Source organism: Aethalodelphis obliquidens, unplaced genomic scaffold (assembly GCF_003676395.1).
Source record: "Aethalodelphis obliquidens isolate GAN/ISIS:26980383/991018 unplaced genomic scaffold, ASM367639v1 scaffold38, whole genome shotgun sequence".
In the NCBI taxonomy this organism is placed as follows: domain Eukaryota; kingdom Metazoa; phylum Chordata; class Mammalia; order Artiodactyla; family Delphinidae; genus Aethalodelphis; species Aethalodelphis obliquidens.
This window is the reverse complement of record NW_020837982.1, coordinates 6371679-6384685: the sequence shown is the minus strand read 5'-3', so window position 1 is coordinate 6384685 and position 13007 is coordinate 6371679. Positions and strand designations below refer to the sequence as shown.

At 51.8% G+C, this 13007-nt stretch overlaps 1 protein-coding gene across 2 annotated transcripts in view; it reads left to right on the top strand.

Annotated features, from left to right (window-relative positions):
* Positions 1 to 913: 913 nt before the first annotated feature.
* PITPNA (phosphatidylinositol transfer protein alpha) overlaps positions 914 to 13007 on the top strand; it is a 40880-nt gene continuing 28786 nt past the window's right edge. The window contains exons 1-3 of one of the 2 annotated variants that reach the window (XM_027130588.1): positions 914 to 1168; positions 5436 to 5466; positions 10467 to 10612. In XM_027130588.1, coding sequence (XP_026986389.1) covers positions 1149 to 1168; positions 5436 to 5466; positions 10467 to 10612 — 197 coding nt within the window. In that variant the 5' untranslated portion in view covers positions 914 to 1148. Of the gene's footprint in view, positions 1169 to 1203; positions 1339 to 5435; positions 5467 to 10466; positions 10613 to 13007 lie in introns of those variants that run through there. The other variant, XM_027130587.1, reaches the window with a different exon arrangement.

Genomic DNA, 13007 nt, shown 5'->3' with positions numbered 1-13007 from the left:
TGATACACAGCAGGCACTTAGCAAATACTTTTTGGATGAAAGACATTACACTAAGGACTTCCTTGGTGGCACAGTGGTTAAGAATCCGCCTGCCAACGCAGGGGACACGGGTTTGAGCCCTGGTCCAGGAAGATCCCACATGCCGTGGAGCAACTAAGCCCACGAGCCACAACTACTGAGCCCTCATGCCACAACTACCGAAGCCTGCATGCCTAGAGCCCTAGAGCTCCACAATAAGAGAAGCCACTGCAATGAGAAGCCAGCGCACCGCAACGAAGAGTAGCCCCTGCTCGCCGCAATTAGGGAAAGCCCGCACGCAGCAACGAAGAGCACATGCAGCCAAAAAATTAAATAAATAAATAAAATGAATTAAAAAAAAAGAAAGAAAGACATTACACTAAGATATTAAGGTGAAAATCTCTGCCCCATCACATGCTAGTTTTGGACTTGAGCAAGTCTCTCTCTCTTTTTTTTTTTTTTTTCTTGAGCAAGTCTCTTAAGCTCTGCCTCCTCCTCACCTGTCACTGTGGACAGTAATAATACATTTCTGGTAGAGCTGTTGTAAGGAGTCAAGCCCTTGGAAGAGCACGTGCACGTAAACTTAGCCATTATTAATATTTTTTGACACAACCTCTTTCTAGATCTCAAACCACACCACCGGGGAGGCCCAGCCGTACTGGGACATCTGTTCCGCCTGCAGATAATCAGTCACCCCTAGGACCCTGCAGCACACCTCGGTGTCGGCCCCACCTACTGCCCGGGTCTTGCGCACGCCCGGGACCCACCTCGGACGCGGATATCAGCGCCGCGGCCCACTTAAGGACCGGAGGGGGCGGGCCCGGGAAGGCTCTGCCTCCGCGCTTAGGTCAGCGCGCAGCGCTGCGCGTGACGCTCTGGTTGCCGCAGAGACGCCCCGCCCCCGCGCGGCGCTGCGGAACTGGAGCTCCGGGCGGCGTCGGCAGCGGCGCGGAAGGCGGCGAGGCAGGGGCGGCAGGAGCCGGCGCGGCGACCGCAGCGAGAGCGGCGGGGACAGAGCAGACAACAACGAAGGCGCACAGGCAGCCGGGCCGGGCCACGGGGAGAGCGGCCGTCGGGAAGCGGGCGGGAGGCTGGGCGGGCAGCGGGCAGCCGCCGAGCCGCGAAGCGACATGGTGCTGCTCAAGGAGTAGTGAGTGTCCAGCCGGCCGTGCGGAAGCGAGGAGGGAGGGAGAGTCGAGGATGACGAGCAGGGAGGGTGATGGCCTGGCGGAGGACGGACGGGGCCCGACGGGATGGAGAGCGCTGGATGGGCGGCCCAGCAGGGGCTGAGGGGACAGCGAGGGCCGGACAGGGCCCGAGGTGGGCCGAACGGGGATAAAGCGGGAGGGACAGCACCTGAGGTGGGGCCCAAGGGGCAGTGAGGGCCGAAGAGGCCTGAGGAGAGGCTGAGGGGACAAAGAGGGCCGGGCAGGCCTGAGATGAGGTCAAGGGGACAGTGAGAGCCGGACAGGGCATGAGGAGGGGCTGAGGGGATCGAGGGTGCTGGATGAGATGTGCGGTGGTCCTAGAGTGGAGGCTAAGGGAGGAAGGGGCCAGCCAGAGCTGCAGGACTGGCTGAGAGGACCCACCGGAGAGGGAGGAGTTGTCTGAGTGGCTGAGGAACGGTTAGACAAGGGCAGACAGGGCTGGGGAGCCGGGGAGCCAGCCAGAGTGGAGAGGGGTTTGGGGCTGAACAATACCAAGGGGCCCTGGGAGATCAGATAAGACAGCTTCAAGAATGGAGTTGGGATGATGGGGCCGAGTGTTGAGGGCAACCTGGGGTGTGAGGAGTGGCTGCCTTAGGCATCAGGGGAAGGATTGTGATAAGTAGACACAGGAAAAGGACTAGGGAGTCAGCGTCAGGCTGAGCGACAGGGGAAGGGTATAAGGAGATAGCAGAGGGGACAGATGGTGTGACATGGTGCCCACGTGGTGGGGGCAGAGGACGAGGTATTTGGGAAAAAAGGCTTAGGATGATTGCTTGGGACTTGGAGACACTTGGGTGAGGAGTCCAAAAAATATTGGGCAGGGGCTGAAGTGATATGAGGGAGTTATGGTGATGGAGAGAGCTAGGATGTTAGAAAGGGAGGAGAACAGTTTGGAAAAAGAGTATGTTTTTGAGTAAATATACATGTTATTGGAGTTGGGGTGGGGGACAGGGCCAACGTGTCTCTGGGGGATTCTCAGTCTTGGTGCAAAGAGATGGGGAAATTGCTCTGAGGCATTGATATTTTCATAAAGCCATTGACTGAGGAAAAATGGTGAAGAGTGAGGGAGTTTCTGAGTAGTTAATGGGCGGTGGAGATGAGTGACTTCTGGTAGGAGTTGCAGGGAGATGGGCTTGCTCGTGAAATCCACGGGACTGGATGACAGGTGGGGATGTTCGCATTGCTAATCTTTCAAATATGAGATGACCCATTCCTGAAGCTCATGGTTCCAAGTAAACATCTTAGGACTTTTTTTTTTCTTCTTCAAAGAGGAAAGATTGGGGGTGGGGGGAGAGGAGAGATTGGATGTGTATGTGCAGAACTTTCAGTGAAACTGTGCTTCCCTGGAGGGGAGGGCAAGTGGGCAGCATTCGGCCAGAAGCCCAGAAGGTCCGGAAGTGGGAGGTGTCCAGGTAGAGAGCATCTGGTGGAATTCACTTGGTAGCCAGGCAGGTGTGCTGAGAGCTGTTTCCATTTTGTCAGTGAACGGACTTTGCCCCATCCCATCTGGTTTGCTCCTTGGAGGTGTTTAGGACTTTTGGACATAGTGTGGAGCTTTGGATAGCAAAGGGAAGAGACCCAGGTGTCATCCCAGCTTGACACCTCATCTGAAGAGTGTTATTTCAAAGCCCCTCCACCTCTATTTCTTTCTTTCTTTTTTTTTTTTTTTTGGCCACACTGAGCGGCATGCGGGATCTTAGTTCCCCGACCAGGGATCGGACCCATGCCCCCTGCAGTAGAAGCACGGAGTCTTAACCACTGGACCGCCAGGGAAGTCCCCCCACCTCTATTTCTTGACATCCGATCTGATGCTGATCCAGCCAGAGTACAGAGTTTTGTGTGGTGAGGAGGAAGAATCTTGGGAATCCAACAAGAGGAGGGCATGGTGCACTTTGGATTTTAATCTTGACTGTACAGATGACAGACTTTTCCCATTCTCCTGATTCTTTTTTTTCTATTCCCAGTTGAATCCTAGAATCTGTAGAAACCTGTAGGTTTTGTAAAGAGGGTCAGGCAGGGAAAGGAAGGGACCTTCAGAAGAGCTCTGAGTGAGTTTTGAAGAGAGGTCCTCCCTTCTCAGTCTTTGTTCTCCACCCCTTGAAGCCTGCCAGGGAAAGGTCCAAGGTGCCAGGTGTGCAGAGCCTGCCTGGCATCTGCGTTTCCTTTCTGCCCAGCTTGTGCCCTGTGTGTGCTTGGGCGTGTGTGTGCACCCCTGGGTGGGGGACCAAGAGGGGGGCATCGGAGACACCTGGCTGTGGCTGCAGCGCTGCAGCTCTGAAGAGTGCAAGTGAAGGTCACGCTGAAGTGAGCACAGCTCCAGGCCCAGCCCCGCACTGCCTCTGTGGCCCTGTCCTTTGGAATTGCACCCTATTGCTGCTGAAGTGGTTTTGCTCCCAAGGAGCCAGGGAGAAATGTCTGGGTGTGCAGCTGTCCTATAGCAGCCTCAGGGCATCCTGTCGGGAACTGGCTGATGCCCATCTCTTTTTGGGGGAGACTTAACCGCCTGCCCAGGGTCTGAAGTTTGTCCCTGTTGATTTTTCTGACACTTCCTGTAACAGGATTCTCCTTGATTTGATTTCTGCAAATTCTTGGATGTGATTTTTACTGCTGTTCTTGAAGATAAAAGGCTTATTGTTTTCTAGGAAGTTTCTCCTGAGGGTGCAGAAATTGTGGCCTCCAAGTTGGAAGTATTTTTCTGCACTGTTGGCTTTCTCTAATGGGAGGACAACATTAGTGGCAGCATCCAGTAACCTGCAGGATTTACATTATTTGAGTCATTCTGGAGGAAGGGGAGTTAGCAGGCAGTAGAGACTTGGAGCCCATTTTGTTTTTCCTGCTACTTTTCTGCTCTGTGCCTTGCCTTGAGTGTGAAGTTTTTCTCAGATCCCTCTGGGTGTCTCTTGCTATCTGGGGACCTTTGTGGGACTAGAAACTAGTGAGCAGGCTCTTTACCAGCCTGGAGCAAGGATCCCAATTGGCAGGACCACTGCATAGAAAGGAGAGCATAGCAGCACGTGCTTCACCAAGCATGCAAGATGCAGGAGGCTCCAGGGGGTTCCACCTAGGGTCTGGGAACTGAGAATCTAAGCTTGGGAGCTGACTTGATTCGTAGGAATACAACTAAGCGTTTTGGTTTTTGTTTTTTGTTTTTGCGGTATGCGGGCCTCTCACCGCTGTGGCCTCTCCTGTCGCAGAGCACAGGCTCCGGACGCGCAGGCCCAGCAGCCATGGCTTACGGGCCCAGCCGCTCCGCGGCATGTGGGATCTTCCCGGACCGGGGCACGAACCCGTGTCCCCTGCATCGGCAGGCGGACCTTCAACCACTGTGCCACCAGGGAAGCCCCAACCAAGCGTTTTTGTCTCAGCTCTCTGACCTCACAGTTTTGAGCTGGGGGTTGGCCATTGCTCTGCATTACAAATGTAAGCCACCCAGAGAAGGGCCGCTGGCCCTCACACCTCTGTGTGTGGAGTTCTGACCAGTATGGGACTTTGCTGGCCATGGCTTCTCCATCAGGTGATTGATTGGTGGTACCTCCAACAATTGGTAGTCATTGAAATGGAGAAGGAAAAGAAAGTGATCAGTTGGGGTGTCTTTGGACAGCTTCTGGAGGTCAGGACATAAGTTAGGTGTCCTCTCCTGATGGCTTTGTGGTAGTAGCTTGTACTGTAATATGTGACCCCAGAGCAGAGATGGTTGGTGCGTGCTCTTAGGGTGATTAATCCTCCAAGGAGCTTGGCCCCTCCCTAGCCTTTCACCTTGAGGGCTGTTGTTGGGAGGCTGGGTCCACAGAAGTAAATCCCCAGGACCTGCTTCTTTGGGTCTGAATCCTCATCTTGGCTTCGGAGTTTGCAGGGGTGAGTCCTCCTGTATCAACCTCCTATGTTAACGGAGAGAGGTAGACCCATTGGCGAGTTTTGTTGGGGAAGATATGAGTGGGAGAGAGGGAGAAGAAGACAGCTCCAAATGTGAGTCAGAGGCCTGGGAAGTAGCTGGTGAGGGGACAGGTTTGCACCGAATCACAGGGTTCTAAATGAAGTGCCAGAAGGGACAGAGGGTCGTAGCCTTGAAGCACTCGGGGCCATTCTCTGCTGGGTTTTTGACAGCGAGTGTAGCGTCACGTGCAACAAAACATTTAATACCATTCTAAGATGATGCTTTAAGAGCAGGTTTCAGAGCCTGAAGTTGATACTCTTTTCCCTCTCTTGCAGTCGAGTCATCCTACCTGTGTCTGTAGAAGAGGTAAGTCCTTTTTCTTCTTTTTATTCATAGTTGGATATACTTGCTTGTGACCCTTAGCTCAGTCGGGCTCCTGGCGGCCCACGCTAGTATCTTCTTGTGGTTTTCATGTTTGTTCTAGCATAGAGATAACCAGTACTCGATGTGAATTTTCCTGGTGCAATTTTCTGTTGAAGGAGGGCGCTTATGTATCTGACCAACTATGTTCAACCTGCCTCAAGCTGTTGACCAGCGAGATAACTTTGAATAGACACTAAACCAGCCCCTGTTACCTGCTAGAACTCAGCCTGTTTGGGGACATGTTACTGAGGGGATGAAGTACGTGCATTTCTGGGACCTCTGTGACTCAACAGGGAAGTGTGCCTGGCTCTCTCTGGTTGTGTGACAAACCAGCAGGACTGGAAATCTCTGAGGCCCTTCCTAGCCATACTCTAGGTGACTGCTAGGAAGACCGAGGCCCAGAACCCTTCTTTCACGGAGGGCAGGGAATGACAGATGGGCTTGGCTTGCCCTCTGTCCTTTTATGGTTCTTGGGCCTGACGTTCCTGTGTATAGGGATCTGGCAGGATTTGCCACAAGAAGGTTCATAGGCCGTGCTGACTCAGAGTTGGTCTCTGGGACAGCAGAAGGCTGTCACAGAGCCGCCCTCGTCCTGCCCTTTCTCTGAACTTCCTTCACTCTCCTCTCCCAGTTCAGCCTTGTTCTTTGCTCCCTTTGGAATCCACAGGCCCCTCAGCTTTCAGTTAAGCTTGACTTTGGGTGAAGCTGCTCAGCCAGTATGGTGCCCTCAGTCGCCCTCTTTCCTGCAGTGTCAGCTCTTGTGATAACTTCCACCCTGTTCCAAATATGAAATGGACCTTTGAAAACTGAGATCAGGCCAACAGAGCCCACAGCACACTTGAGATGAGACAAATGGCTTCTTGGCGCCCAAAGAGGGTCGGCAGGCATTGGCCCCCCAGAGGATTGTCTCTGGTGGTGGGCTGTACATCTGTTAAGAGCTGTGGAGACCTGGGGGAGGGGTCAGGGTGGGCCTCGAACGTGATGTGGGAGTTCTGGGAAAGGAGGATAAGAGAAATGAGACTGGGGAAGCTGGGGAAGGGGATAGCTGGGTAGATGCTGCGATCCCTGGAGGCCCCTGAGATGTACATGGGGCCTGGGAACCACGGGCTTGGGCTGAGAGCTGTTGGCTTGGGGGAGCCCTGCTAACCCATCTCCTTTGGGGTCCTTGCTCTCTTTATGAAAAAACAGCAAGTGATGATTTTCCAAACCAGGAGGCCAAGCAGGAAGGCCCAGCACACTACTTGCCCTGAAACTTGGGGGTCCTATGCCTCTCTCTCTGCTGTACAGGAGGATCCCACACCTCAGAGAGGAAGATGTTCCCCAGGAGTTCAGGAGTACCTCAAAGTGGTGTTTAGGGGTGAAGTGGATCATTTTTACAGGGAGTTTCTTTTTTTTTTAATTAATTAATTTATTTATTTATGGCTGTGTTGGGTCTTCGCTGCTGCGCGCGGGCTTTCTCTAGTTGCGGCGAGCAGGGGCTACTCTTCGTTGTGCGTGGGCTTCTCATTGTGGTGGCTTCTCTTGTTGCGGACTATGGGCTCTAGGCGTGTGGGCTTCAGTAGTTGTGGCACGTGGGCTTAGTTGCTCCGTGGCATGTGGGATCTTCCTGGACCAGGGCTCGAACCTGTGTCCCCTGCATTGGCAGGCGGATTCTCAACCACTGCGCCGCCAGGGAAGCCCCTGCAGGGAGTTTCTTGATGGAATGACAGGTGGGAGTGTCTCTGGGAGGTGTGGCAGACCCAGTAGGGCCAGCACTGTCCGGGGGCACCTCTTGGCTGATTGCTTATGGTGGAGCCAAGCATGGAGGGAAAGGGGAACTCACCTTGAGAGCGTCCACAATTGGCGGTTTTCAGTTTGTGGTTGTTTGTTTTTGGAGCATTGAGGAAATTGTGGGGTGAACTGAGCCTGAAAGCAGAAGCTTGGGAAGTCAGCACTGGTTACGATTCACCTGTAAGCCTGGTGATGGTCAACGCATTCTCAGCCATAAACCACTGATGAGAAAGCAGTGCTTGGCCTGTGCAGGGTTGAAGCAGGAGCTGCTCTTTTGATGGCTTGAACCTTGGTTCCAGGAGATCAGAAAATCTTGAATGCGGAAGCCAAAGAAGAGATAAGTAATGACCAGCCTTCTCAGAGTCTTTATCGATAACCCATCCTGACTAACGGTTCCCATGGGAACAGCCCAGTGTCATGTGGCTGTTGGATTCACTTCCCAATTGGAGGCCCTCAGAGCTTTCTGATTTGGAAGGGGAATGAAAAGAGAATAGAGAAGCCCCTGTCTTTATGACCATCCTGATGGCTTGAATCAATGTTTTGGGGTAAAATCAGCTTCTGGCTGGCCAGAGCCTTTGGCCTAATACTCACTGTGCAGGGTTTCTGGACGTTCTGCAGCGAAGCAAGAGAGCCCTGGCTGTTTAACGTGGTGTGTCCGCCAGTGGTTCCTTGCTCAGTTCGGGCCGCCTTTTCCCCCTACCGTGGGTAGGGCTGTTTTACTTCTCATTTCCAGAGATGCATGGCACCAGGCCCCTTTGGTGCCTGGGCTGGCAGGTCCACGGGGGTGGGACCAACAGCTGTGCTGTTTTTCATGACATGTTTCAGGCGCACCCACTACATCTTCCTGGGCTCCCACTCCCAGATTGCCAAAGTGGTGGAGTCTCTGTTTTCCTTAGCTGTCTTCTTTCTTGGGAACAAGGGAGCAGATCTCCAGGGCAGGGAGCACTGTCCTGGGCCAGAGGAGGCTGGAATCCTCGTCTCCTTGGGGCTCTTTATCTGATTTAATGTTCTGATCCCCATCCCCCATCTCTACCCCATCTGAGTCTGGCTGCTTTCTGCTTTCCCAGGGTGCAGAGCCATGGTGCCAAAGGGAACCCTCTGACATGAAGAGTGTCCCTCACTTGTAGCTTGTGGAGGCTAGTCTTATTCACCCCTTAGGATTAACAAAACTGCCTTACATGTCTCATTGGGATTAAAGGATCAGAATATCAAGAGAGATTAAAAGGGGAAGATGCCAGCCCAACACACTGATCCTCTTAGAGCCTGCCCTCTGATTCCTGCAGCTGAAGAGGAACCAAATGAAGGGGATTAGTCTCTGCCGGGGCCCCTCCCCAAGCAGCACCACCAGCCGGCCCCCCAGTCTCCTCCACCGGCCTGGTAAAACCGGCCTCCCCTTCCCTTTAGGACTGCTGAGTCAGTGGTTAGATGTTCTTATGACTTTTCTCTGAAACAGAATTACTGCTGCCTCCTAGGAACCCCTGGCTCAGCCAAACCCTGACCCACTTGATAGGGGATTTCATGTGTGCCTCTGTTAGGGGGTGGACTTGGAAAGGCAGAGGGACAGCTTGGGGCTCCCTGGGGGCATTGAGGCAGCCCTGATGTTGCTCTGGATTAGCAAGGTCAAGGTGACTGGCTCTCACCCAGATGTTCCTCTTTACAGGATTAACCCAGCCTTGACGGTTTGCCTGGGCCTTTCCTTGGCATCCTGCACTGCGTTTTTGCTTTGGAAGTTAGGGCTCTTTCAGCTTCGTGGTGAGCAGTGAATTGTCCTGGTGAGCTGCCTCACCTCCTTCCATGTTTGCCCAGAAACGTCTCTGTGGTGCTTAGGAGGCTGCCGGGTAGAGCAGGCCTCAAAGGGAAAACGACCTTTGTCTTTCACTCCTGAGAGTACCAGGAGCTTGGGGAAGGGGCGTGGAGGGTGAGGAAAATCGATCCCCACCCCTCCCCAAACTATAATCCAGTTTCTTTTTCTCATACTCCCTAAACTGTTGTGCCTGGTGGCATTGGCCGTGATAGGGAAGATGCATCCTTTGGTATAGGCGTAACTTCCCTTCTTAATGATTGCGTTCATTCTCTTTTCACCTCATTTTTCCCTCTAGACAGCTTCCCTCAGAGAGAAGGGAGCAGAAGGGCCAGGCCTGGGCACTGCCCAGGTCATTGGCCCTAATACTGAGTTGTCTTGAGGGATCAGAGGAGGCCAGTGATCTTGACTGGTGACTTGATAGGGTGGCATGTGACCCAAATAAAGGAAAACTAGGCTTTGGCCATCTAGTAAGTGCCAACATAGAGGGTGCGCCCAGCCAGCACTGTGGGGTAGGAATCTGTGCTGTCTAATACGGGAAGCAGGGTGCCTGCTTCAGCCCCAGGAAGCAGGAAAGCCTCAGGAGGTTTGGTTGCCTGCAGGACTGCTCTGGGAGCTGCTGGCAGGGTGAGGAGGGGCCCAACGCTGGAGAAGAAACAAGTAGATGAGCCAGTTTTTTTTTTTTTTTTTTTTTTCCAGTACGCAGGCCTCTCACTGTTGTGGCCTCTCCCATTGAGGAGCACAGGCTCCGGACGTGCAGGCTCAGCGGCCATGGCTCACGGGCCCAGCCGCTCTGCGGCACATGGGATCTTCCTGGACCGGGGCACGAACCCGTGTCCCCTGCATCGGCAGGCGGACTCTCAACCACTGCGCCACCAGCAAAGTCCCGATGAGCCAGTTTTATAGCAGGGGTTGTGGATTTCACAGTGCACTGGGTACCTTTCTTTACAAGAAGTCATGTCTTAGGACCTGTTTAAATGAATGGGATAAAGAGATTTCTAACAACCAACCCAGATCTTGTTTGGGGATCTGGGACCAAAGGCAGGTCCAGGGCAAAAACTACCTTGGACTCTATTTTCTGGATAGTGGTGTGAGATTAAGCATATTCACCTGCCTCCTGAAGCCTTGAAGTAGGATGTGAAAATGGGAAAGATGAAATTAAACACACCTGATGGCTAAAGAGAGGCCACGGAGCAGCTTTTCTTAGTGGCTCTCGGTGGATTTGGGCAAGGCCACATGAGAAACTGCGGGATGAGCTCCCGGATCAGGGGGTCCCAGAGCGATCTAATTGGACAGTTCTGGCAACTGGACTGTGTGCAGCCATTGAGAAGATTCTGCGTTGGCAGTAACTCGCGTCTCTCTGTTTCTTCAGTATCAAGTAGGGCAGCTGTACTCTGTGGCTGAGGCCAGCAAAAATGAAACGGGTGGTGGTGAAGGTGTGGAGGTCCTGGTGAATGAGCCCTATGAAAAGGACGGCGAGAAAGGCCAGTACACGCACAAGATCTACCACTTACAGAGGTAGGTGGCTGCGCGGCAGAGCGAAGGCGTCCTGGTATCAAAGTGGAGACAGCGGATCATTCGGGGTGTTTTCTGAGTTGTTAGCTGGTTGATCGAGTTGCTTCACCTGTGAGAGTAGGTAGAGGTAGTTCTTCTTTGCTCATTTAAAGGGTTGTTTGTTTTTATTATTATTCTTTATTTTTATTTTATTTATTTTTTGCGGTACGCGGGCCTCTCACTGTTGTGGCCTCTCCCGTGGATGCACAGGCTCAGCGGCCATGGCTCACGGGCCCAGCCGCTCCGCGGCATGTGGGGTCTTCCTGGACCGGGGCACAAACCCGTGTCCCCTGCATCGGCAGGTGGACTCTCAACCACTGCGCCACCAGGGAAGCCCACACGTCGTATCTTTAAACAAATGTGCTAGAAGTTGTTTCACCAGTCTTCTCTTGATGTATATTTACAGTCATTTCCAGATGTTTACATACAGTACTCCACTAAAACTTCTTCTGCACAAATCTTTTGATGTACCCAATGTGTGTAAATCTATAGTAAATGTTCCTACAAGTAGAATTGTGGGGTCAGGTAGTATTTTAAATTCTGATATTGTGAAATCAGCTACTGGAGAAATTTTGGTACCTCTCTTTGGATCAAAGGCATAAGTATTTAAGAGTATGGCTTGAACTGATTGGTGTACCAAAATCCATTGCAAACCATACAATTGCTGAATCCCTAACCAAGACAGTAATGTTTCAGTAAACTGTAAGCTGGCCCAAAGGACATTGAAAGCCATGGTAAACATACACCAGCTTGAATGGAAATTGAATCAATCTAGTTTTAGAAACTACCCAGTACTGGAAAAAATAAACCTGCTATTTTTTTTAATTGTGGTAAATTGTACATAACACAAAATTCACCATTCTTACCATTTCTTAAAAAATATTTACTTATTTATTTATCTGGTTGCACTGGATCTTAGTTGCGGCAGGCAGGCTCCTTAGTTGTGGCATGCATGTGGGATTTGGTTCCCGGACCAGGGCTCGAACCTGGGCCCCCTGCATTGGGAGCACGGAGTCTTATCCATTGTGCCACCAGGGAAGTCCCACCATTTTTAAGTTCAGTGGCATTAAGTAACATTCACATTGTTGTGCAACTTAAACCTGAACCTTAATCTCTAGTCAGTTAAACTGAGCAAAGCAGTTTCATTTTCATTTGGTAAACTGGCTGATTTAATGTAGTCTGCTGATCTAGGGATGTAAAAGTGCCAGCCCAGAGGGGTCCAGGATTTTGTGAGTGCCAGAGCCAGGAAGAGAACAACACTGAAGTGGGGAAAAAAATCTCATCAAAGGACTTCCTGGTGGTCCAATGATTAAGACTCCCTTCTTCCACTGCAGGGGGCACGGGTTTGATCCCTGGTCGGGGAACTAAGATCCCACATGCTGCGTGGTGTGGTCAAAAAGTTAAAAAAACAAAACAAAACAAAAAAACTCACCAGGATCCCATTTCCTTGACATTGTGCTCTTTTCCCTCCATGCCTTCTCCTCGTCCTCCTCTGAGTTGACTGCCAGCCAATACTTACTGAGCCATTAACTGTTGATTAGAATAAGGCTTAAGACACACCTTCTGGGGCTTCCCCTGTGGCGCAGTGGTTAAGAATCCGCCTGCTAATTGCAGGGAACATGGGTTCGAGCCCTGGGCTGGGGAGATCCCACATTGCCGTGGAGCGACTAAACCCTGTGCCACAACTACTGAGCCTGCACTCTAGAACGCGCAGGCCACAACTACTGAAGCCCTTGTGCCACAGCTACTGAAGCCTGCGAACCTAGAGCCCGTGCTCCGCAACAGGAGAAGCCACTGCAATGAGAAGCCCGCGCAGCACAACAAAGAGTTGCCCCCGCTCACCGCAGCTAGAGAAAGCCTGCGCGCAGCAACGAAGACCCAGCGCAAACAAAAATTAATTAATTAGTTTAAAAAAGACACACTTTCCCCACAGCACATTTGTATTTTTTAAAGAGAACTTTGAAAAGAGATAGTGAGGCTGGTAGCAGGGGCCAGTTGGTTCCTCAAGACTCAGCTGGTCCAGCCAAAGTGGCAGAGAGGAGGTCTCTGTACATATGGAGGGTGGGACATGTCTCACCTTCTCCCTTATGGAGAGGGTGGAAACTTTGAACTGCTACCTACCACTACTCTTAACCCCAAAACACCCAGTTGCCAAGAAAAGAAAAGAAAACCAACAGTAAAGAAAAGAAAACCAACAGTGTTGAATGCCATGACCACCTCCCCTCATGAGGACCAAAGCCGTTAGTTGTCCCAAATCGGAAACCATGGATTCACAACACCCTCTTCCTTATTCGTCTTATCAAGTCCTTTTTTTTTAAAAAAAGATTTATTTATTATTTATTTATTTTATTTTATTTTT